Consider the following 26,543-nt stretch of genomic DNA (forward strand, 5'->3'; position numbering starts at 1 on the left):
ACATGTGAAAGATAAAAAAAATCTGAGTAAGGTTGGATATTTGAGGCAAGAGTAATGGGTACAAATAATTACCGTGCAGAAGCTAAATACATATGAAGGGGAAAATTATTTAAGTAAGATTGGGCATTTGAGGCAGGAGTGATGAGTGTAGCTAAATTCGGTGTATTGGATAAATATGTCATCAAAGATCAAAGAATCTGCGCAAGGTGGGGTATCTGAGGTAAGGGTCATGAGTGTAACTATTTACTATGCAGGGGCTAAATACGTATGAAAAGAAAAAAATATTCAAATAATGTTGGGCATTTGAGGCAGGTTTGACGGATGGTACTAAATATGATGCAGTGGATAAATATATTGTGAAAGATCAAAAGGATCTGCTTGAAGTTGTGTTTTGGAAGCAGGAGTGGGGAGTGCAATTAAAAACGGTGCAGGGACTAAATATGTATATGAAAGAAAAATAATCTAAGTAAGGTCGGACATTTGAGGATAAATACGAATGAAAGGTATAAAGAATCCGGGTAACGTCGAATATTTGAGGCACGACTGATTATTATAGCTAAGTATGGTGTAGGAGATTGGGGCCAACGAAAGAAATCAAAGGCAATAAAATTAAATGTGTTGGACGTTTTCCAGAAAAATTGTTCTAGCTTGTGTTGAAAGATATAGATTTTTACTAGCTTGCTGTTTGTGCTGAAACAGTAATACCGACAGAGCCTCAAATTTGACTCTTTTTTATCGAAGTGGTTCAACATCACTGAATGCACGTATATACTACTATAAACAAGAGAAAATCAGTCAATTTGATCAAAGATCTTGGATTTTGACCAAAACCCATTTACCGACAAAATGACTTGAGCGTTGTGATAACGTCTTTTTACTGTGAAGTCTTTAGTTTGTGGTAAATGTGATGACGAGATTTTGTCATCTGAAATCACTTGTCAGCGTTAATATGACTTATCACATTTAATCTCTCATCTTGACTTTATCAAAACACTTGGTGTTGGATTGAATTACTGATTTCATTTTCTTACTGCAACGCATATACAATTAAAAATGGATTGGTTATATCCTCTAGATGAACAAAGATATTGAAATAGTTCTGATGAATTGCCTAAAGGTTGGTATTATAACTGGATGCCCCAATTTTGACTTTGATGACATTATTTAAGAAAAATAACACGTGAAAAATAGAAGATTTTCTTGAATATATTTTGGAATGTTTTGATAGGGTGTAGTTCATTAGAGGTGTTCTCCCATATCATCACCTCTGGTTCACGTGTGTCAAAACTTCTATGTGTTTATATTTGGATTAGTAAGACGTATATGAAGGAATTGTGACTTTTTGTTTTTTGTTAAATAATGCACTACCTATTATTTCTTTTGCGATTTTAGATTGTTTCTAAGTGAAATACGATTTTTTTTTCTACAATGGAATGATATTAATTGACTCTTCAATTTGATTTAGGACACAGGTATAAAAAAAAAAAAAAACTGGAAAGACAACGCTGATAATTGAGACTTCTACGAGCTTGACAAATTACCCAATTCTGGTCCTTTTTCAGTCTTAGGGTCAAAACAGTACGTAATATACGTATGAAAAATATTTAATATAGAAGTTCGTTGCGTAAGTTAATTCGTAAGTTACGTATATTTATTACTGATAAAAACTTCTTTAATTCAGTCTTAGGGTCAACGCAGTTAACTGATTATTAGCTCTATTTTTGTTACGGTTTGTCATTTAATAGGGTGCAACAATGATAAAGTCATGCAGGTATTCTTGTGGGTGACCTGACTAATGATTCAGGTAGCCCACAGTGGAGGGCAGATAGACCACCCCCACCCCCTAAGATATGAATTGTTCAAAAAGAACAAAATAATTTAACAGTTGGGAAAATATGGAAGCTGCTGGCAAAAAAAATATTTTTCAAGCATTAGCCATCCAACACTTGTGTTAAAATTTCTGCTGGTAATATATTTATCTGTAGAAGTAATGTAGCGAGGGTTTTAAGCACCCAGATGTAACCTGTGTATTAATTTTTTTTTTCAAAATTTACCCCCCTTACATTCCTCTATGAGGAAATCCCCGTTGGTAGATATTTTACCAGAAATGCAGGGTTTTCTTATGTTTTTTTTTTTATTTTTATGTTTGACACAATTGAATAAGTTTGTTGTAATTATATGTCCAATCAATTGGTCTCATCTGTGTTGTCTAGTTTTAGGAGTACAGTATTCGACATAAGAACTTTGACTTTATGTGAATTGAGCTACTGTTTGTTAGATATTGTGTCAAATGACTTAAGTCTTTGACATTGCGAGAAAGATTAGAGATGCGCATAAGAGAAATTGACAAGCTACCAAATAAAAAAACTGAGCTGCACAAGTAAAGTACTTTAGTGGTAAATTCATTTGCCCAATATTTAGTTTGTAAATATTTTCCAAAAACTTAATACCCCCCCCCCCCCCTCCCCTTCAGGGAATAATTTCTGTCTGTGACCTTGTAATAATTATGCAAAAAATAACCAAAAATGTTTGGATGTACTAAATGATTTTTTCTAGAAACCCAATTGATTAAGGCTGTTCTAATTTTGTTGTTTAGCTGTTAGCTGTTCCTGTTTTCTGTTAGCTGTTCCTGTTTTAGAAAACAGCTGTTCCTGTTTTCTGTTAGCTGTTTTTTTTTAGAAACCCAATTGACTATGGCTGTTCTAATTTTGTTGTTACCTTTTAGCTGTTCTTGTGATAATAAGGCTTGTGATTACGATGACATAAAACTTGAGGAGTTGGTTGTCCTTTCAGTTCATGAAAATAAATTTTTTTATTAACTTATGGCTCGTACAAAATATGTAACTTGCTCTTACAAAAAAAAAGAAATAACAAAAAAATATAAAAAAACCACAAAAGCTTTTTTGCTATCAAATACCAAGCGGTCTTTTTATAGACCCAATTGGCTAAGTCTGTTCTAATTTTTGTCCACCCTCTTAACTATTATGACGTAAAGGCTTTGGATTACTGTATTTGACATAAGAACCTATGTTTCTGCTTGGTGCTCTTTCAGTTTTGAAAATCAACTTTCTTATCATTTTGTTTAATGTAATGATACTTGATGAACCAAACTTCGAAAAGGTAACTTGCTTTCTTTTTAGGCTGTATGACTGGGATGATTCCTCATTTACCCGAACTGATACACTACTTGACCAACTGTTTATTAGAAAAAAATAGCCTTTACACTCCCAGCAGCATTTTTGTAGGCGGATCATTTTTGAACCGGCGGCTATAATTGGACAGTCAATATAACTGGACAGCCTTCGAATATTCTGACAGCTATGACTGGCTGTCCAGTCTAAGCCGGCCCTGCTGCTGGCAGGGTGGATGATTTCAATCAAGACAAGGCTTTAGGGTTACTATGTTTGACATAAGAACTTAAGGATGTACTTGTTGCTCTTTGAATTTTCAAAAATCCACTTTCTTGTCATTTTATAGTGTGACAATATTTGATGAATCCAATTCTAAAAAAGGTAATCTGCTTTCCTTTTAGGTTGTATGACTGGGATGATTCCACATTTACCCGAACTGATACCCTACTTGACTAACTGTTTAGCAGAAAAGAAAGCTCTAGTCCGGGCTATAACCTGTTGGACATTGAGTCGGTACTCACACTGGGTTGTGCAACAAAACCATGACGCATATTTGAAACCTTTAATGACTGAGGTAAGATGTTGTTCAACTCGAGGTCGTGACTTAGTACTCGATGTCATATCTAGTATTTTTAGAAAAATAACATACCGAAATTGGCAGAGGCAGTACGATTCTAAAATCACTATTAACTTTATCCGTAGGAGCCTCTACCTGAATACCAATTGCCTTCCAACTCTACCCCTAATATCCGTCCTTCAAATCTTCGTTGACACTATATGTAGTGCTAGTTCAAATTTTTGTCTCTGAACAGCTTTGTTCCCTCTTTCTTCAAGTCTCTTTTCTACTGCTGTTAAACACCATCACTCGTAGAAGTAGTAGTGGATAATCTTAACACAGCTTTTGTTAAAGTTAGCTATGTTATGTTAGCTAAGTTTGTTAGTCTATTAAACATTTTTACAAGTGTTAAATCAAACAAGGGAAACGACACTTAAGACGGGTCTACTACCTACCCAGCTCTACCCTTACAAACCATCCTTGAGATCTTGGTTAACACCTTCCCTAGGGTTAATTCAAATTTCTTTCTCCGAGCCGCTTTGTTCCCTGTCCGAATTTGTTGCATTCTATTTTTTGCTCTCCAGAGGTTTTAATACATAAAAAAAAAGTCGATCCGTTTGCTGAGATTCAGGTGATCTATTGAATCAAATCTTGAAATTTGTTGTATATGGTTTTTTAAGATTAAAAATACAATGCAAATTGGTTAAAAATTGTTGAAGAAACAAGGCCTCCCTTTTTTTAAGCAAGTATAGATTGTTCTCTTAGGAAAAGTCTAAGTAATATCATAAGTCTGGCTCGGTAAAGCTAAGGCTTATTTTAATTATATATTTGTTCTTTTGGTCCAAGTTACAACTGTGGAGTTGTGGTGAATTTGCTTGCTTCAGAGGGAATATATCCCTTAAGCCCCAACTCTATTCCTAGGAATCTTTATCACCTAATATCTACTACCCGCCTAACTCTACCTCTAATAACTATCCTTCTGACCTTTCTTAGCACTTTCCCTGTTGCTGTGTTCTGTTCTTTTTCTGTATTCTAATGTACGGCAATTTTTTTCTATTCTTGCTAAATCGTCCAAAAAACTTCTGTTTCATGATTTATATTCCAATTTTATTTCAGTTTATTTGATTTTGTACTATCTTATGTCCGACAAATATTTTATCAGGCAAAAAAAATGACGGTGACAGCAGTTAAGTTCTATAACTAGTTATTACGGAAAAATAATGTATTTTTTCTTGCCGCAAATATTGTGTTTACCTTTTACTTTAAATTTTGGCTAATTTCATTCTGCTAATTACATATAAATTGCTGTTTTTGCGGCTTTTAAAGTGAATACTTGACTGGAATTTTTCAAATTTCAATTTTTCGTTTTTGCCATTTCATCATTCTAAACTAGATATCAATTTCTATTTTGGGGCTTTTAAGGCTTTTATCGTACTCTTTGTTTTTCTTCTCCCTAAATATGGTTTTTTCTTCTACTTTGAATTTTTGCCAAAAAAAATCCTACTTTGTACCTTTTAAAGCGAATAATTGACTCAGACAAGCGACTTCAGGAAGCAGCATCCAGGTAGAAATTCTTTTGCAAGGAATTTAGAAATTCTCCCGGAGCTTGATTGAAAAAGTCTAATTGCTGGAAAAATGGAGGAAGTAGGAGGGGGAGTGTTTGAATTCCTTAAATTATGGGTGAGGCATGAGCCAGAGTTTCATTGCCAGTTTCGTTGTTAATTTATCCTCTTAGCTTCACGCTAAATTTTTGTTTTTGCAGCTTTTAAAGCGAATACTTGACTCAAACAAGCGAGTTCAGGAAGCAGCCTGCTCTGCGTTTGCCACTTTGGAAGAGGAAGCATGCACGGAACTTGTCCCTTATTTGGAATTCATCTTACAGACTTTAGTCTTTGCCTTTGGCAAGTATCAGCATAAAAATCTGCTTATATTATATGATGCAATTGGAACGTTAGCTGATTCAGTTGGACATCATTTAAATCGGCCTGAGTTTATTAATATGCTAATGCCGCCCTTGATTATGAAGTGGAATGCTTTGAAAGATGAAGATAAGGATTTATTTCCTCTTTTAGAGGTTAGTTTATTTTTATTTGTCTTTTAGAGGAAAAAATTTTCTAGTTTTTGATGTAGTTGTCGACCCTCCTCCCTGACCCAGGTAATAGAAAGCCTAGGGCCTCAAAGGCCCTTTGCCTCAACACCCCTTGATAAAAAAAAAAAAATTATTGTCTGGGGAAACCTAAAATTAATTTGGTTCCCTTACCATATATTTGCCAGCTGTTGGACCCTTCCTTGCCCAACAACATCCTCCTGCTTAACCTTCAAAAGATGGAAAAAATCCAGTCGGAGTCTACTCCTAGATGGACCATCTTCAATCAAATCCCTCTGGGTTTTAATGGTCATCTTGGACTTTTGGTATAAAGGGGAACTAACCCCTCGAATTCGGGCCGAGGCTCTCCAAAATTTTCAATTCCTCTTATGGCCTCTGTTATCATTCTTATCTTCGACCGTTTTAGCCGTAGTATATATTTAGTCAGTCAACACTGATGGAAGTATTGATTAAAAGTATGACCCTATCATTCGTAGCCAGGGTTGCCACCCGATGAAAACAAAAATCTCTAGAAATAGTGAGAAATCGTTAGGGGTGGCAACCTTCTTTGTAGCACTTATAGAGACTGCTGTTGTTCTAGAAAAAAAGGAATATACTCAAACAAGGAAGTGGATACCTTTGATTTAATGCGTAAATATAAGCCATAGCTCTTTACAGATATGTGAAGACAGGAATTCATTCGACGGAGCCTCCCCCTCTAATCTTTGTTTTTGCGGGCACCTATGTGTATTGGATAGTATATAGGCCTAGTGGGGTGATTATTTACCTAAACAAGCTTTACTTCAGGTTTTGTTGTGCGTTTTGTGTTTTTTTTTTTTATTGTTTTTTTTTTATTAATATACCCTTTCTTCTTTGAATAAAAAGTTCATAATCTTGATTGAAAAAAAATACCGATATAGAAACGTCTTCAGATTTGAAAGTAGACTTTATAGAATGTTCTAGAAAGACAGAAACGTTTGGAAAGGTTTCCCTGTTGTTGTTGTTTTTTTTTTTTTTTTTATTCTAGTGGGTGGAACTTGGTCTTTTGAGTCAATAGTAGTTGATGCTCAGGGTAATGTAATAGAGTTACCCTGAGCATCAGTTTTTTTTACGTACTAGTTCTATATGCGAGGGAAAAAAAATAAAAAAATAATAAAAAGTAGAATATGTACTAGTTTGAGCTGCACACGAAAAACATGATTTGAAAACTGGGGAGGCCCATTAACTATAAATGACTGGGGAGGCCCATTAACTATAAATGACTGGAGATTCCTTGCTCTTACTTGCTCAGACAAAATGAAGGCTTGGATGTGTCCTAACGTGTCTTGTGCAAAATCCTCAAGTTGAAATGTACACCCTAGCCTTCTTTAAATATCTTACTTTTTAAATAGGGAAAAAAAATGTTGAATTCGAACTTTCACAAATGGCAAACTGTATAGTGTAAGGATTTATTGCTATATTTCATAGTTGTCTTTCGAATTCAGTAATTTTTTATGTCGATTTTTTTTCAGTGTCTATCAAGTGTTGCAACAGCCCTTCAGTCAGGATTTCTCCCTTATTGTGAACCTGTTTTCCGACGATGTGTTTCCCTTGTTGAACAAAATTTAAATCAACACATCGCAAATATGCAACAACCAGATCAGTTTGAAGCTCCAGAAAAAGACTTCATGATAGTTGCGTTAGATCTCCTTTCAGGTATATATTTCGAAGTACATTTTTGTTAACTCTGTATATCCCCCTCCCCCCCTCCCTCTGGGTACAGCCTTGTTAGAAATAGTTATCAACATTAAAATATGAAAAGCGGATTATTTTCGTATAATTGGCAGATTTTACCTCTTAAAATTCAATAGAATGAAAACAACGGACAGGTTTTTTTTTTTTTTTTATTCCTAAATTTTTGGCGCCATGCATAATTAAATATCTTATTTGCCGCTAGTCTTTTATCGAGGTTTTAAATGACTAATGAATCTTCTTTTGAAAGAGTCAACAGAGAAACTTTTAGTGATAAATTTCTTCAGGAAAAGCATTCCAGATCGAAATGCAATGTCATAAATGCAATGAAATAAAGCCGTGTTTATACCCCCGAAGTTTGTACCCACGAATTTCGAAGTACATTTTTGTTGACTCTGTATACCCCCCTCTCTCTCTCTCTTCCACCCTCCCTCTCTCCTTCACTCCGCTCTGCTTATAAATTAACCCTCCATTCGACTTGGTAAATTAACTATTTTGAACTTACCATTTTATATAAATAGTATATAAATTAACTGTTTTGAGCTTATAAATGACCTTTTTCAGTTGGTAACTCACGATTGTTTTAGAATCAAACATTTTGTAGTGAGTCCTTTTATGTGCTAGCAAAAAAAAAATTCTGAAAAAAAGGTAGTATGATGGCAAAATGAAGCAACAGTTGAGAATTGAGAAACAAATCAAAGAAATTCTATCTAAGTTTATACCATATCTGTTTTAAAATGTTTATCAGAATTTTGTCTTGTTGTTCAGCAGGTTATGTTATTCAGGATCGAGATCGAACGTTATTCAGGAGAAATCCCATTTAAAGTTGCCACAATATATGTTTTAAAGTGTTCATCAGAATCTCATTGGGATCTTTATTCATTTGAAAATGTTCGTCTGAATTTCATCAGGATCGATGTTTATGTTATTCAAGATCGAGATCGAACGTTCTTCAGGAAAAATCCCATCTAAAGTTGCCACAATATCCGTTTAAAACGTTCATTTGAATCTCATTGGGATCTTTATTCATTTTAAAATGTTTATCAGAATTTCATCAGAATCAATCGTTATGCTATTCAGGATCGAGTCGAACGTCATTCAGGAGAAATCCCACCTAAATTTGCCACAATATCTGTTTAAAAACGTTCATCGGAATCTCATTGGGATCTTTATTCATTTTAAAATATTTATCAGAATTTCATCAGGATCGATGTTTATGTTATTTAAGATTGAGATCGAACGTTATTCAGGAGAAATCCCACCTAAAGTTGCCACATTATCCGTTTAAAAACGTTCATCAGAAGCTCATATGGATGTTTATTCATATGGGAACCTTAACCCTACTTCCATGTCTGAAAATGTTATTTTAAAAACGTTAAACTTAGAGGTTAATAAAAAACCGTTTGTAAAAATAAAAAATAAATTATTTCTTCTAGAGATTCTAAGCAAAAGAGCTTATGAGAAAAAGAAGATCTAAATAAAAGTTGTTTAGCAAAATCGTAAAAAAAAAGTGTTTGAACAGTTTACGCCATATCTGTTTTAAACGTTAATCAGAATTTCATCAGGATCGATCGTTATGTTATTCAGGATCGAGATCGAACGTTATTCAGGAGAAATCCCACCTAAATTTGCCATAATGTCCTTTTAAAAACGTTTGTCAGAATCTTATTAAGATCGGGAACCTAAACCCTACTTCCATTTGTGAAGATTTTTTTTGAAAAACGTTGAACCAGTACTTCCATTCCACTAATGTGGGAATAAAGTTTATAAGTGTGAAAAAAAGAGTAGAATTAAAGTAGGGCACAATCCAGAAGTAAGTATGCTATCGTGCTTACTATTTGAACAGGAACGTTAACAAAATTGATTCTTACGCTATATTACCAGTGTTTCTACTTTAAATTTTTTCAATCCCATAAAGGCTGGTGGGAAATCCATAAAAATTCGTATTTTCAATACCAAAATCCCTCAAAGATTCACCATTTTCTGACTTCTTTCCAAGTTACATGTAAAGGCCTATAATTCTGACTTTTAATAGCATTTGTTCAAGACGACTTATTTTGCAACTCAAGACCTTTTACGTGTACCAAAATATCTTTTTTTAACGTTTAAAACAATAATTTGTATTTTTCAACTAGTTAAGTTCGGTTTAGATTTATAGATTCAGGGTCCAGATCTCAGATTTTGGACCACATGAATATATTTATTTATTTGTTGTTTTTTTTTGCCATTATTTTTGCTTTGGTAATACCCTCGTTTTTATTTGAATTGGTAGGAAGGATTAGCATGAATGATATCCAATTGGTCGCTTTTTCACGCCTTATTTTTATTTTGGCTTTTTTTTTTATATTGAGTTGTTTACTTTAATCAGAGTACAGTAGCAAAAATGGATAACATAAAGCTTGATTTAAGGACGGCACCTGCATTTTGATCCTTTGAATTATTCAATTTTAACTAGTGTAGACTGCTCCCTGCCTCCCAGTTTTCCAGAAAATATCGAATGTAGAAATACTTTAATTTATATTCAGGAAAATTTAATGAGAATTACCTAATAGGCCTAATAAGATTTAAGAGAAAACACCAAATACTACGATTAATACCCCAAGTCAGCGTTGTCGTCCCCATCTCCATCGTCTTTTCCAATACATAAAAAAGCGACGCATTCAGACGCAGTCGCATCGGATTTCACGGACTTTTTTTTCTTTAAACTCTCGGTGAACGTAGAGGAGCCTTAGCTTCATCCCATACTTGACAGAAATCGTCGCAGCCAAAGTTAGGTTTTTGAGCCCAATCCTCTTTTCATTTTTTACTGTTTTCAGAATGCTGAAAAGTCTTTCCACGCAACATTTGAGCAGGGAAGTCCAAAAATAAACCGAATGACATGAAGAACGCTAGTGAACTTTAGCACTCCACTTGGCGTCTTGATGGATGCCACCCCATTCCAAAAATCAAACCTTCAGTCCTTCCCCGTTGGTTATTTTGTTTCAAATTTCGCGGGTCTATCCAAGTCCGACAAAAACTAGAACGTTTGTCAATAGCTTGTGCCGAAATCCCGCCGTTGTATCCAAAATTCCTATTTCCGTAACAAAAATCCATAGGCTCGGCAAGGAAAAAAGTGGAATATCCAAACTTAAAGTAGAAATAAAGTACTAAAGTAGGTCTAAAAATATTAGAGAAGAAACATTTAAAATAGAGTAGTATACTCTAAAATATAGTAGAAATGGAAGCACTGCGTTGAACTTCGAGGTTAATAAAAAACTAGTTTATCAAAATTAAAAAGAAAAATGCTTTTTTTTTTAGAGGTTCCAAGTAAAAGAGCTTCTGATAAAAAGAGGATTTAAATAAAAATTGTTTAGCAAAGTCTTAAAAATTGTTTGGCAAAACTAAAAGGTACGGTTGTCCGAGAGGTTTAAATAAAAAACTGTCCGGCAAAATTAAAAAAAAATCAACGGGTTTTAAGTAAAAAAACAGGTTTTCAATCAAAGAGGTTTAAAATAAAATTGTTTGGCAGATTTTAAAGAGACAGGCTTATCTTTTAGAGGTTTTTGTAAAATAGGTTTTATATAAAAATGTTGGATAAGATTTAAACAAATAAGTTTTTTACAGAGGTTTTATTAAAAAAAGGTTTTAAAATAAAACTCTTTGATGAAATTAAAAAATTAAGTTTTCTTCTAGATACTCTTATAAATAACAGCAGTTTTTATGAAGAGCTTTAAATAGAAAATTATTTGGCAAAATTTTAGAAATTGAATTTCATTGCTCCGTCTCAGGTATAGAAGCACAAATATTGCTAAATTTATTTTGCATTTAGTCTGATTTGTACTTATCAAACTTTAAAGTCTTGCAGAACGTTTAAATGGACAGAGTGAACAGTTGATTGTAAATTATATCTGATGCAAATGTTGTGTGGGCTAGTGTTGGCTGAAATTTTCAGGTATGAATAGACCTAAGATTTACTGATGAGAGAAGGAATCTTTTTGTTTTCGTGTCGTTAGTATTTTCAATAATCTAATTATATTTTTTAATATATTCATCAATTTATATAGATATTTTATTGTATGTTTTTTTATTTATATTTTTTTTTTTAATATTTGAATATATTTTTTCCTAAAATACACATATATTTTAATTTTATTTAATATATTTAACTGAATTTATACATCATTTTCTGATGTTTAATGTAAATAACATTACGTCGCACCTTTTTGATGTATTAAGAAGCAGTTCTGGCGTCATTGGTTGAATTCACAACGTAAATTTTGAAGCCCATGCCGAGTGGTTCTATTTGCGAGTTCTTCTCTATCATGTGAAAATATTATCTCAAGGATAGTTGGATATATATCAAGTCTTTTAGTACATAATGGGACGTAATAGGAAAACCCTAGACAAAAAGGTATGAGTAGTACATTAGACACCTTAGAGGATACCTCTAGCTCGAAACCAGAATTACCGATGCTAGGTTGCAGACTTTAAGTAAATTTTCAATGTCGTAAAAGGAAATGGTAATAAGCTAGATCAGTGGTTCTCAAACTTATTCAGACAAAGTACCCCTTTTTACCCACAAAACATTTTAGGTACCCCTTCTCAGTTACCGGTACTAAGTAAACTATAGGTAAAATCAAGGCCGTATCCAGGGGGGCTAGGGGGTTTGAACCCCCCTCCCCCACGGAATGTTTGTCTGACTCGTAAAAACGTAACAAAAATGGATATAAAGAAATTTATTATGCGTTTTTGAGGTTTTTTTTGTATACCCCCCCTCCCCCCGAAAAATAATCGTAGTGTAAAACACCCCCGGAAAAAAAAAAATCCTGGGTACGGCCCTAAAATACAAATAAAATTGTCAAGTCTAGAGTTAAAGGTTTTTTCTTATTTGCCGTCCACGTACCCCCTAAATAATTTTGCGTACCCCCAAGGCTTACGCGTACCACAGTTTGAGAACCGCTGAGCTAGATAATATCGACTATCAATTAGGAACTCTTACGGCAAGGGACAATAATCTGGAAAAAGACCATTCGCTATATAAAAATAAGATGAATAGTCACACATTTACTGAACATTTTTGATGTATTGAGAAGCAGTTCTTTTGTGTACTAGGCTTGTTTTTTTGTTCAGTTAGTTTTTTATTTTTTAGGTCTAGCAGAAGGTTTAAATGGCCAAATTGAACAATTGATTGGAAGCTCAAACTTGATGCAATTACTTTTCCAATGTATGCAAGATCCAATGCCTGAAGTTCGGCAATCTAGTTTTGCTCTCTTGGGGGACCTTACTAAGGCCTGTTTTCAACACGTTCAGGCTTGCCTGCGTAAGTTATTTATCTCTCTCTCTCTCTCTCTCTCTCTCTCTCTCTCTCTCTCTCTCTCTCTCTCTCTCTCTCTCTCTCTCTCTCTCTCTCTCTCCTCTCTCTCTCCTCTCTCTCTCTCCTCTCTCTCTCTCTCCCTCTCTCTCTCTCTCTCACTCTCTCTCTCTCTCTCTATCTCTCTATATGACAATCTAACGCTCTAACTTTCTCTATGTCTATCTCTCTCTCTATCTCTCTCTCTCTCTCTATGTCTTTCTCTCTCTCTCTCTCTCTCTCTCTCTCTCTCTGTCTCTCTCTCTCTGTCTCTCTCTCTCTCTCTCTCTCTCTCTCTCTCTCTCTCTCTCTCTCTCTCTCTCTCTCTCTATCTCATTATACGAATTGGACTATCATGTTTCTTTCTATTAGTATTCATATTTTTTGCTCATTTAAAATAAGTTTTTTTTTTATCCAGCACAGTCACTAAGTATAAACTGGATGTCTCGAGTCTATTCAGCCTAAACGGTTTTACAACGGATCAACCGACGGGAAGAACAGCAAATAAATGCTATATATGTGTCCATCACGGGGGTGTATTGTCAGGGTAACGACTATTATTTTGTAGAAGAGCATAAAATATTGGGGGGGGGGGCTATATGGGGGTGAGGGGGATGAATTGTCACAAACGCAATCTTAACCATAAACAAGAGCATAAAGTTAGCAATTTAAAAATGCCTCTATTTTTGTTCTAGCATGTCCTCTTCTTCTTCCCTATTCTGCAAATCTATTGATTTTTTCTTCTATTCTTTTCTGTTTGTTATTGCTTATGCTTGGGTTTTATCGTCGCTGTAAGTGAAGCTAAAGGCTCGTATTCCCTGTGCTAGCTTTTGTCGCCTTATGTTCTGCAGTTCTGAAATTTTAATGGTTCAGCGTAAAACGACAATGTTTGATATTTTCCGGTGGCTGAAATTCAGCTTTATTCATCTACCAAATAACGTTTTGAAATTTAATTTTTATTTTTTGTCTTGGCATTTGAAAATTGGTCGAAAATGGTAAAAAAGGAGGAGGGGGGGGGGGATTTTCTCTTTTTAAGCAAGTTTACATCATTCCAAATGAAAAAGTTAGTAATTCTAGCTTGGTCAATGAATAGGTGTGAAAGTAGTTAATCCAATGATACGCGTATTGTGCCCTTTAAGTGTGAGGTATAGCTGTAGGCTTGTTGCGAAATCGCATTTTTTTTTTTTTTTTTTTTTTTTTTTTTTTTTTTGGAAGACCTAAAGCTTAAAAGTTACCGAACGATGCTTGATTATCAATATTTGTTTGTTGTTTTTTTTTTCCTGATTTTTGGAGTAATAAAAAATTTTCAAATGGAATGAACACCCACACAAACAGGTCAAAGTTAATTTTTTTTTGGATGTGTTTGTTGAGGTGGATGCCGATGTGAAAAATGCATCAAATATGTGAAATCAACAGCAAAGTATATCTATCTTGAATTTTTTGTTTTTTCTTCTTCTTGGGTCTACTTAATTTTTTTATCTACTTAATTTCTGCTTTAATACTTGAGAGCTGGACAGTCGCTGTCATTAAAATGAGCTGCAGATCGATTCATCTTATCATCTAATATATATTGATGTTGATGATGATGATGCATATATTGATGCGTCGTGTTGTGTCAATCTTCAACTCATTGTAATTTAATAGCGATCTTAAGGAGCATCCTAGTGAAAGACCAAACTAGACTCCGACATATTGGAAAGGATGGCCCAAAATCTACCCAGTTTGTAGTACTGTGAGATATTTTAAATCATTTGCCTCTTATTTTATTAGGCATTTTAATGATTAGATATTAAAAACAAGTTTTTGTAACTGAAAGAAAGGAACAACATCAAACCTTAAAACAAACAGAAATTATTACTCATGTGAAGAGGGTGGCCCCCTCCTCAATGTCTCGATCTTTACGCTAAGGTTTTTTTGAACCTTCAAAAAGGCCTTATTATTCTAATTAGATGGGACCTGTGTGTTCAGGAGTCGTGCTTAAAGAAACGGGACAAAAAGTCAAACTTTTGGTGGTTTGGACCAGGTTTTGATGGGTAACACTAAGCTTAGTGAATCTTCTATATTTGGAATCAGTACAAAAAGTCGATTCTTTTGATGTTGGTATCAAAATTCTGTTTTTTAGAGTTTCGGTTTCTATTGAGCCGCGTCGCTCCTTACTTACAGTTCGTTACCACGAACCTGTTTAATAACACTAGGAAGTATTTGACGTTCGTTGTAATTTATGAATTTGCTGACGAGCGTTATAGTGTTGATTCAGTTGCATTCATGATTCAATTTACGTACCTCTGCTATTGTTTGTTTTTTGGCAAATAAGAAATGTTATCTTATCTGCAATGAGTGTCAATTATATCATAGGTAGCGCAATAGCGCTGCCTATGTAAAGAACGATGTTGGCACAATGTTTTTTTTTTCTTTTGTTTTTTTTTGGTTCTCTTAGACCAGGGCACTTCGTATAAAAGGAGTTGTCGTAGAAACTTCGAAAAGGGATCATTCGATTGGATTTTAAATAAAAATGCAAATGAATGTGAATTGTCAGTTTAATATACATATACTGATAGTTAGTAATCAAAATGTTAATATTATTTGATTTATTAAAGTTATAAAAGCAAAAACGTTTATATTTTTTTCAGTAAACTGCAAATTATGTTCTGGGCTTGGGAAGGCATAGGAGTTTTGACCCTACTCATGTTAATCTGCTCGTTTTGAGTTTGACTCGATTATTTATTGTAATTTCTGTTCGTTTTGGGTTTCATTTATTTATCGATACTGATTTGTGGTAGTTTCACGCTTGGTAGATTATTTTTTTTTATTTTTGCTCGTTTTTGGTTTAATGGGGGTCTTTACTTTTCTTTGAAAAACTTATTTTGTGGAAAAGGTTTTTTTAATTAATTCCTAATAATGGCTGCCAATTAATGGCCTCTCTTCTTGGTCGGTTTTTAAATTGCTGAGTTTCCTTCCTTAAAGCGAGAGTTTCACTTGGAATACCCAGTGACTTTTTGGTAGTGAAAGTTCTTCAACATCTCACTCATTTTCCGAAAAATAATGTTATATTTTTAAGATATTGAGTAGGGTCGTATGCTATTGGTTTCAAGGCCATGCAATGGAGGGATGCTCATTTGAAGAGAGTATAAATTAATAAAACTTAAAGCACATAAATTCCTCGTCATACTTTGTCATTTTCTCTAGTTGTGTTCATCTTTGTTTTTTATGCCTTAATTTTCTTTCTTTTTTTTTATTTTGGTGCACTTCGTACCCATCTTTCGTCAATATTTTAATCCCGAATTCTTTTCATTGTGCTCTTTTTAGTTGAAGTTTTCGTGAAGTTTTTTAATATTTTCCCTAGCTCTTGAAAAAGAATTTTTTTTTTTTTTATTGAATAGGTTTTGGGCCTCCTGAAAGCCCCAAGGCTTTCCTCTTTTTTTCTTTTATTTTTATATCCTTTTATTTTAGACTTGCAGCCTAAAATATACATTTGTTTTGGTGGTAATACAGTGCAGGTATTTTATTCAAATGAATCGAAAAACAAACCTTGAAGTACATACAAAACTGAGCTTAATTCTTCTTTTTTCGGAACTTTAATTCTTAATTCACATTCTTTTTTTTTCATATTTATCTTTGAGTTTTTTTTTCTACGTAGCCTATTATAACTAAGTTATGTTTTTTTCTGTTTTTAGCAGTCTGCTTGTCCTTGGTCAAAATTTTAATTCGAGTATATTTCAGTTTCCTATATTAAGTTTTGATGAAGTTCTATTCACTTATTTTCCTAAATATGAATTTTGCATTTTTAAATCTCGATAATGTGTTACAGTCCGAGGGATTCTAGGGATACTATTCACAGCCTATACTATCCTATTGGTTTTTGCGTTCATGTGTTATTTATTTCAATGGGACCTGAAAACAAGTCAAAAGTACATGAAAAGTTACATTTAATACTTTATTAGGGTTTTTAGGTGTGTTCATATTTGGTTTTTGGTTTTGTCAATGCTTAATTGAATGTATTCCTTTTTTAGCGGATTTTTTGCCCATTCTTGGTCAAAATCTCAATCCCGAGTACATCTCAGTGTGCAACAATGCGACCTGGTCAATCGGAGAGATTGCTGTAAAATATGGTAAATATACGTCTTATTTTGTCTTACTATACATTTTTTTAAGTGTTCTATTATAACATTAGATTTATGTGACTTTAAGCGCTTTGTTTTCTGTATATTTTTTATTTCTTTTATATTCTTAATATCTAAATATTTTATTTTGCCTGTCTATTATATTCCTATAAAGGTAGTTTTGTAAATATTCTAGATTTTTTTTTTTTTTTTTTGGCTCTAATGTTTATACACTCGAGGACAAGGGTGGCGGCGTTCAAGACTCTAATTTTAAGTTGTTTCATCTTTATATCAACCTTCCGATTCTTTTCGGAATTCTGAAAAAGTGTACTATATTGATATGAATTATATGATATAAATATTAAATTAGATATTTAATTAATCAAATCATATATTATTATTAATAAATTATGCAATTAAATTAATTTTATATTCATTCTAAATTGATTGAAACATGTTGATTAAAGTATATATATTACTTAATTAATTAATTGAAATAAATATATATGGTAAAACTAATTTTAAGAAAATACATATGTTATATTTTTTTTCGTATAATTATAAAATAATCCGAAAAATTAGGAAACATAATCTAATTTTTAACACTTTTAAATTTTTTGTTTATTTTATTTTTATTTGTAGCAAAAACTAGTGGTTTATTCCGGGTCGCTTTAATATTTCCAATTATAATAATAGATGGGTTTAGTGAAATATTCAGCCTCATTTTTTTTCTATTATGGGAAGACAAACATATTAGCTTCAAGTCTATATAGACACAGTAGCCTATTGTGTCTATCCTACTGTGACACAGTAGCTTACTTCAATAGCAATGTTACTGAATTGTGTTACTAGATGAGCTACTGAATTAAAGGGTTATTAAATAGCTACTTAAAAATGGCAAGTTTAAATTAATAGTTACTAGATGAGCAAAAATGGGGGTTTTTAAAGGCCAAACGAAAATACTGACAAAACACAGCAAAACGGATATTTCGAGGGGACAAACGCCTCTCTTCTTCAACGCGAAACGAAAAAATATATTCAATGAGAGTGCCGAAGAGAAAACGAACAAAATAAAACGCGGAAAGTCAATGTAATGTGAAAAAATTTGTGATAAAATCAAAAAATTAAAAGATGAATAAAACTCAATAAAAGTCAAAAATTATAAGAATTTAAACCAAATACCTAACAACCATAAAAGTAATTCATTCACCAATATCCGCAATTTGCATCGCGTTTTATTTTGTTGCTTTTATCTTCGGCACTCTCATTGAATATATTTTTTCGTTTCGCGCTGAAGAAGAGAGGCATTTGTCTTCTCAAAATATTCGCTTTGTTATGTTTTGTCAGTATTTTCATTTGGCCTTTAAAAAAACCCATTTTTACTCGTTTTTCTTTCTTGTTATGTCAGGCCAATGTCGTTAAAAAATGTTCTTGGTTACTAGATAGCTATTATGTTGGCTAATAAGTGACAGCGGCCACGGTAATGACAGTATAAATATGACTATGTAACGTGGGCGCTTCGAAAGACTGGGGAAGATTTGTTGGATGTTTCCTAGAGAATTCCTGTAGGAAGATGTTTTCTAGAGGAATTGTCTAAAAGCAATTTTTGCACTCATTTGACTAACAGTATATCAAACAAAAAGCTGCAAAAATTGCAGAATTTTTAAATTTGGGGAAATATTATGAGTCAGTTTGTACCATTTTTATGTTGCAGAAACTGCAAAGCAACAATCTTTGTTCGTTGTATGTTTCAACTTCGCTCTTTACTTTCATCCGGTAAACTTCATTTAAAAAAATTAATAATATAGAGCCACTAATTTCTTATCGGTGTTGCCTTTATTTGTTCTTACTGTTGTGAATTCATATCTGTATTTGCAGGGTCATCAATGAGGACATATGTTGGGATGTTTATTGGTCAACTTATTACCATAATCAATCGACCAAATACCCCTAAAACTCTGCTAGAAAATACAGGTTAGTTTCCGTCCCATTATGAATACCCAACCAAAGTATATACCCACCCACATTCTGCTTAATTTAAGCTGTTAATTGTTCAATGAACTTTTATGTGTTTGTGGTTTATTTTTTCCAAGATTTTCTGGATGATTAGACATATCTTCGTAACTGAATTTAAGAAATGTGATCCTTAGAAAAGAAGACCGAGATATTTTCTTCAAGACAGCATGGAAATGAAACTGTAGGAGGGGGGGGGGTGGAAAAACGTCCTTTTTTGGAAAACGTTTTTTTTTTTTTTTTAACTAACCAAACTGAAACCAAGGTTGGTTCGGCGAAAGTGATCAGTTTTGGTGAAAGTGAATTCCATTTTGTCAGGTTTTAAATTTCACCTTGTTTGCCTTCAGGATGAGTAGATATGTAGTTGTAACTAAATGGATACAGTTGCAGTGATGTAATCAGGTCATAAGAAGTAGGGAAGTCCTTATGACTCGGTCACCAAATGTTTCAGTGGCTTTAGTTAAAGAACTATGCAGCATAAACATCGGTGTTCTATACCAGAGTGCCCAAAGGAAATACTTTGGGGGGGGGAGGTGGGAGTCTCAGTCCTCCTATTAGAAGACCAAAAGTGTTCAAAAGGTTCTGGATTAGGAGTAAACAAAAAATATATTGTTTCTTGTCATAAAAGAAGTTTTTCCGCATCTCAGCCCCCCCCCCGAATTACTTTTGTATGTAGTCTTGAAAAAAAAACCTTTAGGTGCCCTTCCTATATATTAAAATCAAGTTACATAATTCAGTTGTTGTTGTTTTTTTTTTTTTTTATTAATTTTTTTTTTTTTTTTTTTTTTTTTTTTAGTTTTTAAATTTTTATCCAAGTAAATGAATAGGCTACTACCAAGAATCTTAAAACTTTTCTTTGTTGTGCTGTAAAATTATGAAGGCGTTAGATATGACGTATGATTAAGTAAACAATGGCAAACAGTTTTGTATTGTTTATAACTAGGTTATGACGCAGGTAAACAATGACGTATGATTTCATTTTCGTAGTTGATATATTTTCTCAATTTGTGGCTCGTGTTAGTTGGATGCTTTATGCACAGCACCATTCATTTGGGCTTCTGAACGTTTTTTGGCTGTTTGTTCTACATATCACACCAGCTTTATTCCTAATATTTTTTTTCCAAGGTCTTTTGGTAATTTTTGTGTAATTTCCTTTCATCTCATGAGTATGCTGTAATTATTTCAATTTGTTTAGTTTATTTATTTTAATTTTTTTAGTTTACACAAAAAAACATGGCAAAAGAGTTGAAGTTAACACAAAAACACGATTACAAAAAACACAATAACAAAAGAAAAATTCAAAGGTTGAAAGTCTTGAATAAAAGTAGGAGTTTCAAGGCGTAATTTGTTTCTTTTTAATTCAGTTGATTCCGAGCTTTTAGAGAAAAAACATTCCCGTTTGACAGCCGAGACCTTAGTTTCGAATTTTAATTGCTTCGCATTAAAGGCCGTGTATTGCGGCAGACAAATTACTATAATAATTTTTATACCATTGGATCAAATATACCTATATACAATTATTGTTCGTTCAGTGATTGTTCTTACTAAGAGTTTGTTTTCTAATGATAAAAAAACGATCTAGATAGGTCACGATTTTGGGGCAATTCGATTCCCCTTCGTTTACTATTTTTCATAAATCGTTTGCTGGCTTAAATTAAAGACCCCTAAAGGTTGCAAGCGTTCAGTATAAGTAGGAGGGGTTTCAAGGCGCAGTTCGTTTCCTGAAAATTAAGTTGAATACGAGTTTTTAGAGAAAAACATTCCGATTTGAAAGCTGTGAACTTAGTTTCGGATTCTGTAATTGCTTCGCATTAAATACCGTACACTACGGCAGAAGAATTGCAATAATAATTTACACCAGCGGATCAAATATACTGTAGAATGATTATTCGTACTAAGATTCGTTTTCCGGTGTAAAAAAAAAGATCTAGATATGTCGCGATTTTGAGAAAATCCTTTTCCCCGCTCGTTTAGTACTTTTTCATAAATCGTTTGCTGACTGAAATTAGAGTCCCCTAAAGGTTGAAAGCCTTCAGTGTAAGTAGGAGTAGTATCAATGCGCATTTTTCCCTTGACAAATTAGTTGATTCCGAGCCTTTAGACAAAGACATTCCCTTCTACAGTTGTGAAATGAGTTTCGGATTCGTAATTGCTTTGTATTACGACAGAAAATAATAATAATAATAATTTGTATACCAGAGGACCGAGTATACATATATACAGTTATTGTTCGTACTAAGATAATTGTTCGTTCTCCGGTATAAAAAAAAACTATCTAGATAGGTTACGACTTTTGGAAAATTAATTTAGGGTCTTAATTAATTTTGGTAATTAATTCTGCAAAAGCAATTTAGATGAATGACGTCACAAATACTCAGTATCCAATACCTAACAGTTTTATTCTCTACAGCGAATAAAATAAAATAAAATTTAAGTTATTTTGTGAAATAGATTATAAAAAAAAAACTTGCTATAATAACTGTTATATCACGTAGAAATTTTATTTTTCATCATTGGTTTTGTCCGAATATCCTTATCAAGTATGTTATTTTTATCAGTATTTTAAGTCTATCCAATACTACTTATTTTAGATGCGCCAATCACAAATTTACATTTTTCATCTTGAAAATAGGATCTTAAAGTTGGAACAACGCACCTCAATCACAGAGCGGGTCATTCGTAGATATTTGATGTAGAGAAAAATAATTGCGCTTATAATAGGCGGGGCTTAAACTCGCTTAAACTCCCTTTGATTAAGCGTGAAAATTGAAAACAAGAAGTTTTCTTAGAGTGTAATCAGCCACTCCCAACTAGCATAATCTAATTTAAACTATGTGAATCATATCCAACGTTAGGTCCCTACATTATTAGAAATATCACAATTAAATTAGCGTATTTTTCTGAGATTAAATACTGTCTGAGTATTAGGGGTTACCAACTAGTATAGTCTTATTTAAAACTGAGAGACTCGTATCCAAGATTAGGGTCCCACTTTCCATTATTAGAAAGATCACATTTAAATCAGCGTATTTGTCTGAAATTAGACAATTTTTGACTATTAGGGGTTTTACCGTATTCTCAGTTAAATATTCCATGTTTTGGTTTTATTATTTATTTTGTATTTTTTTCGTTTTTTTCAGCTATTACAATCGGTCGACTAGGGTTTGTTTGTCCCCAAGATGTGGCACCCTTTTTGCAACAGTTTGCCAGACAATGGTTCGTCCTTCTTTTCTTTTCTTTTTCTTTCTTTTTCTTTATAACGTTTATTTATTTTATCTATTTTTTAAGGCTCTGTGGTACCATAAAGAATCTCACCCTATCTCATCCATTATAAACGTTTCTATTGTGCATGGCCAAACTATTTAGAATTGATTAGGAGGTCTTGCCATAACTTGCATATCTTAGATAGGAGATCCCAATGGACGACAGGGATTTCCCAGATTTCCCAGAAATCTGAAAAGCTATTTAACTTCTGTTGTGTGTCGGAGATAGGGATATTCAGATTTAATGAAACTTAGAACAGCAGGAAGTATGAATTCTGCTTTTTCGATTAAACGGGGCGGTTTTTTTTTTTTTTTTTTAGTTAAGACATGAGCAGTCCCTAAAAATGTTCTAGAACACATGCTAGGAAATCGTTAAAAATGAGCTATAAGGAGCCAAACCAATTTGACAGTCTTAGGAGTTCCCTCTGGTGCTCAGTGACGGATCCAGGGGGCGAGGGGGCACGCGTCCCCCTAACATTGGCTAAAGTAGTATAATTTACTTAATTAACGCAAAATTGCAAATTGTTTTTTCTCCTAACGCCAGTTTATCGGATCAACCTATTTTGCCCCCTCCCCCCTAAACAAAGTCCTGGATCCACCCCTGCTGGTGCTACCCGATTTTATAGGGGGAGTTTCCTCTAGCGCTACCCGCTTTTATTGAAAGCCTTGTCGATACAGGGGGTCTATTACTTATGCTGTATGTACATTGAGTAGACAGCACTTTGCTTAACAGTTAGTATAAGATCATATTTCATTTCAAACTGGCTTCTCGTTCGATTTTTGAACTGTTGACACATTTAAGGTCCACCATGAATTTTACCAACATTTTAAGGAAATATCTTTTGAGTAATTTGGAAGCTTCAGGAGTTCCCTGTGGCGCTACCTGCTTTGATTGAAAACTTTGCCGACAAGGGACGTATTATCTCTGCTGTAAATACAATAAGTAGACAGCGTTTTGCTTGACAATTACTAAAAGATTAAATTTTTCTTGATTTTTGAACTAGCCTCTCATTAGCTTTTCGGATTGCTGACACATTTAAGGTCTCTCGACCGTTTTTGCCCAAATTTTATGAAAATATCTTGAGTAATTTGGAAAATTTTAGGAGTTCCCTGTGGCGCTACCTGCTTTGATTAAAAACTTTGCCGACAAGGGGCGTATTATATATGCTGTAAATACAATTAAGTAGACAGCGCTTTGCTTAACAGTTACTAAAAGATTACATTTTTCTTGATTTTTGAACTAGCCTCTCATTAGCTCATTTAAGGTCTCTCGACCGTTTTTGCCCAAATTTATGGAAATATCTTGAGTAATTTGGAAAATTTTAAGAGTTCCCTGTGGTGCTACCCGATTTGATTTAAAACCTTGCCGACACAGGGACGTAATATGTAGGCTGTAGGTACATTGAAAAGACAGAGTTTTGTTTAACAATCAGTAAAAGATTATATTTTCTTTATTTTAAGCTAGCCTCTCATTAGCTTTTCGAGCTGTTTATACATTTAAGATCTCCTTTCAATTTTTGCCAAAATTTGAAAGAAATATCATTTGAGCAATTTGATAGCTTTGGGAGTCTCCTTTGGTGCTACCCTCTTTTATTGAGAGCATTGCTGACACAGGGGGTGTGTCATTTATGCTTTATATTCATTGAATGGACAACGCTCCCGTTTCTTCTATATATTTCCTAGCTCTTCCTATTTCTTCCTAGCTCTTCCTAGCTCTTCCTAGCTCTTCCTAGCGTTCCTATTTCTCCTGTTTCTCCTATAATTTGCGTATTTTCGTGTTGTTCGTTTTTCTTTCTTTTTGCCCGTCCACCTCCGAAATAAGTTGTTGAATACGTCCTAGGCCCATGGGCTCCAATTCCACCCACTAAGGGCCATTTTCGTGGCCAAATCTTGGAGTGGACCCACAAAACTGGATTAAGACTCAGACCTCAAAGGGCCAGGACCTCCAGCTTCTACATTATAGTAATGTGTAAATATACAAAGGGTGCAAATGTACAATGGGATGTAAATATGTATTTTTACACCACGTTCCAATTTAAAATTTAAAGGAGGTTTTGTATAGATTGGGATGGAGGAAGAGCCTTCGTAGTTGTGCTGGCCTCAGGCGGTTCGGTGCAGCTGTGAGTTATTAGTAGTGGTGGTAGCAGTAAAAATAATAATGAACATTAATGAAGATAGCCCTTTTCGATACTAGATCCAGATTATTTTGTAGGCGGATAAAGCTTTTGAGGAATTATTCAATTTCATAAAAAGAAATCTATTAATGCACTCTGTTCATGGGGCATCGGTAAATTCTTCAAAAAGTCAAAACATATGATAGTTACAGTGTAAATCGCGAAAGTTCTAGGAGCTGTTTTGATTTCCCATTCCTTTCCCCCCTTGTACTGTTTATGATTCCCTTGACTAAATTGATGGAATAAGTTTATCATGCTTTCTTGAGCCTTAATCTTCAGTTTTTTTGCTTATTCGATGATTATCTATTGCTACTTGTCTACCTTTTTCTTTTGGTTTCATCTGTTATGTCTCTCTGTTATTTTTTTACAATTTTACTCCAGTAAATCTAATCTTTCTAGCTCTTCCCGGCCATTATAAATGCAATCTCTCTCTCTCTCTTTCTCTCTCTCTCTCTCTCTCTCTCTCTCTCTCTCTCTCTCTCTCTCTCTCTCTCTCTCTCTCTCTCTCTCTCTCTCTCTCTCTCTCTCTCTCTCTCTCTCTCTCTCTTTCTCTCTCGCTTTTCGTCTGTCTATCTGTCTAACTCATGTAGTTATTAGGATCCATATGCTCGATTATTTAATTGGAGGGCTGTTTTTCGTGTTTGCTCCAATGAAATATTCTAGACCATATATATGAAAAGGAATAACTATTCCTCTCCATGCGGTTCTGTTATTTTTTCTGTTTTTTCTGTTATTCTTCCTTTCCTGATTAAAAAAAAAAGTTAATATAGCTGAAAAATAATACCATATATTTTCTAGCAAAACTATTGTTTTAAAACGTGTTTTTCGATCTGTTATGTTCTTCAGTTTTTTTCTTTTTTTCTAGGTCAAAGTTCAAAAATTAGAAATGTCTTGCTTTTAACCCATTAACGCCCAACACTAGTTACCGGTAAAATTATGCGGTGCTTGCTTTAGTGCAGTGAAATAGGGTTCTAACTTAAAGATTTGAGGTGCAAAATTTCTTCGCACCAACGGTGTAACCATGGTGCTATGTTCCCATATGGGAACGTTGGGCGGTAATGTTGTCTTTGGAACTGAAGGAAATATATGGATACATATCTTTTGTCGTGTTTATTGAAAATTGGTATAAAAAACCAATCCAAGTTAGGCATGGAATTGCTCGTAGCACCGTTGCAAGTGAAGTTTGATGCAGCACTCTCTACACTCTAGCTGTGCATTTTTTTTTTTTTTTTTTTTTTTTTTTTTTTTGCATACTTGGCATCGACCCTGCTTCTCTGCTATCACCAGTACATGAGCGGTTAATTTCTTAGGGTAGATCCGCAGAGATCCTGAGCTCCCACCATGACCTAACGGTAAGTTTCGTTGTTGAAAAGCCCTGAACTACTTTACGGAGGAATTCAAGCTGTGGGATCTTTCCAGCCACGTCACCATCATGCAAGTGACGGTAGAACCGCCAAGCTGCGGCCATGAGCATGCAAAGAACATTTTGGCCTATGTTCCAATACCACTTTTTTCTTCGCAAAATTGGTCTGTATACCGACAAAGCATTATCGACTAGGTCAACGCCTCCCATTCCCTGATTATAATTACTAATAAGGCGCGTGGCTGTCAAATTGGATTATCTTTTCGCTCTGCCACTGAGTATCTTTTCGCCTGGCGAAACGGTTTTATGGAGTCGTAGCTGGTTGCTACACAAACAACTTTGCTATCTTTCCACTTGACAGCCAAAACCACTCCATCTGACCTGTAGTCATGATAACCGCCTTCCTTCTTTTCCATAACGTTGGTTCCTTCGAGACAGCACTCCTTCAAGCGATTTTCACGCATAGTGCCTGTGGCATGAAATCCTTGCGAGTAAAGCTGTGGGAGAAGATCGTGGCTTGTGAAGAAATTATCAAAGAAAACTTCGTGATGGGCTGCTTTTTCAACAATAGATAATAGGTTCGTGACCACCCGTATACATAGAGGTGTTGTTGGCTGTTGCTCATTTCTCCCACAGTCACAGTAAAGATCGATTTTGTAGGGATATCCATGAGAACAAGCTAGCGCCCATGCTTTGTATCCAAATCGAATCTGTTTTCCCCGGATAAACATTTTGCAGCTGTAAAGGTACCATTTGTTCGTCCACGGAAAGTTTCGGACAGAAAGTCCCATATTGCT

At 34.1% G+C, this 26,543-nt stretch overlaps 1 protein-coding gene across 1 annotated transcript in view; it reads left to right on the forward strand.

Annotated features, from left to right (window-relative positions):
* Window positions 1–26,543, forward strand: part of Tnpo (transportin 1) — a 100,577-nt gene that overhangs the window by 59,487 nt on the left and 14,547 nt on the right. Inside the window, exons 8-14 of the mRNA XM_089093640.1 lie at window positions 3,533–3,705; window positions 5,450–5,761; window positions 7,285–7,468; window positions 12,633–12,803; window positions 16,844–16,942; window positions 18,812–18,907; window positions 22,087–22,162. Coding sequence (XP_088949766.1) covers window positions 3,533–3,705; window positions 5,450–5,761; window positions 7,285–7,468; window positions 12,633–12,803; window positions 16,844–16,942; window positions 18,812–18,907; window positions 22,087–22,162 — 1,111 coding nt within the window. The remainder of the gene's footprint in view (window positions 1–3,532; window positions 3,706–5,449; window positions 5,762–7,284; window positions 7,469–12,632; window positions 12,804–16,843; window positions 16,943–18,811; window positions 18,908–22,086; window positions 22,163–26,543) is intronic.

The sequence above is a fragment of the Artemia sp. Qi Xiang Cuo genome, chromosome 1, assembly GCF_049724085.1.
Source record: "Artemia sp. Qi Xiang Cuo chromosome 1, ASM4972408v1, whole genome shotgun sequence".
Classification (NCBI taxonomy): Eukaryota; Metazoa; Arthropoda; class Branchiopoda; order Anostraca; family Artemiidae; genus Artemia; species Artemia sp. Qi Xiang Cuo.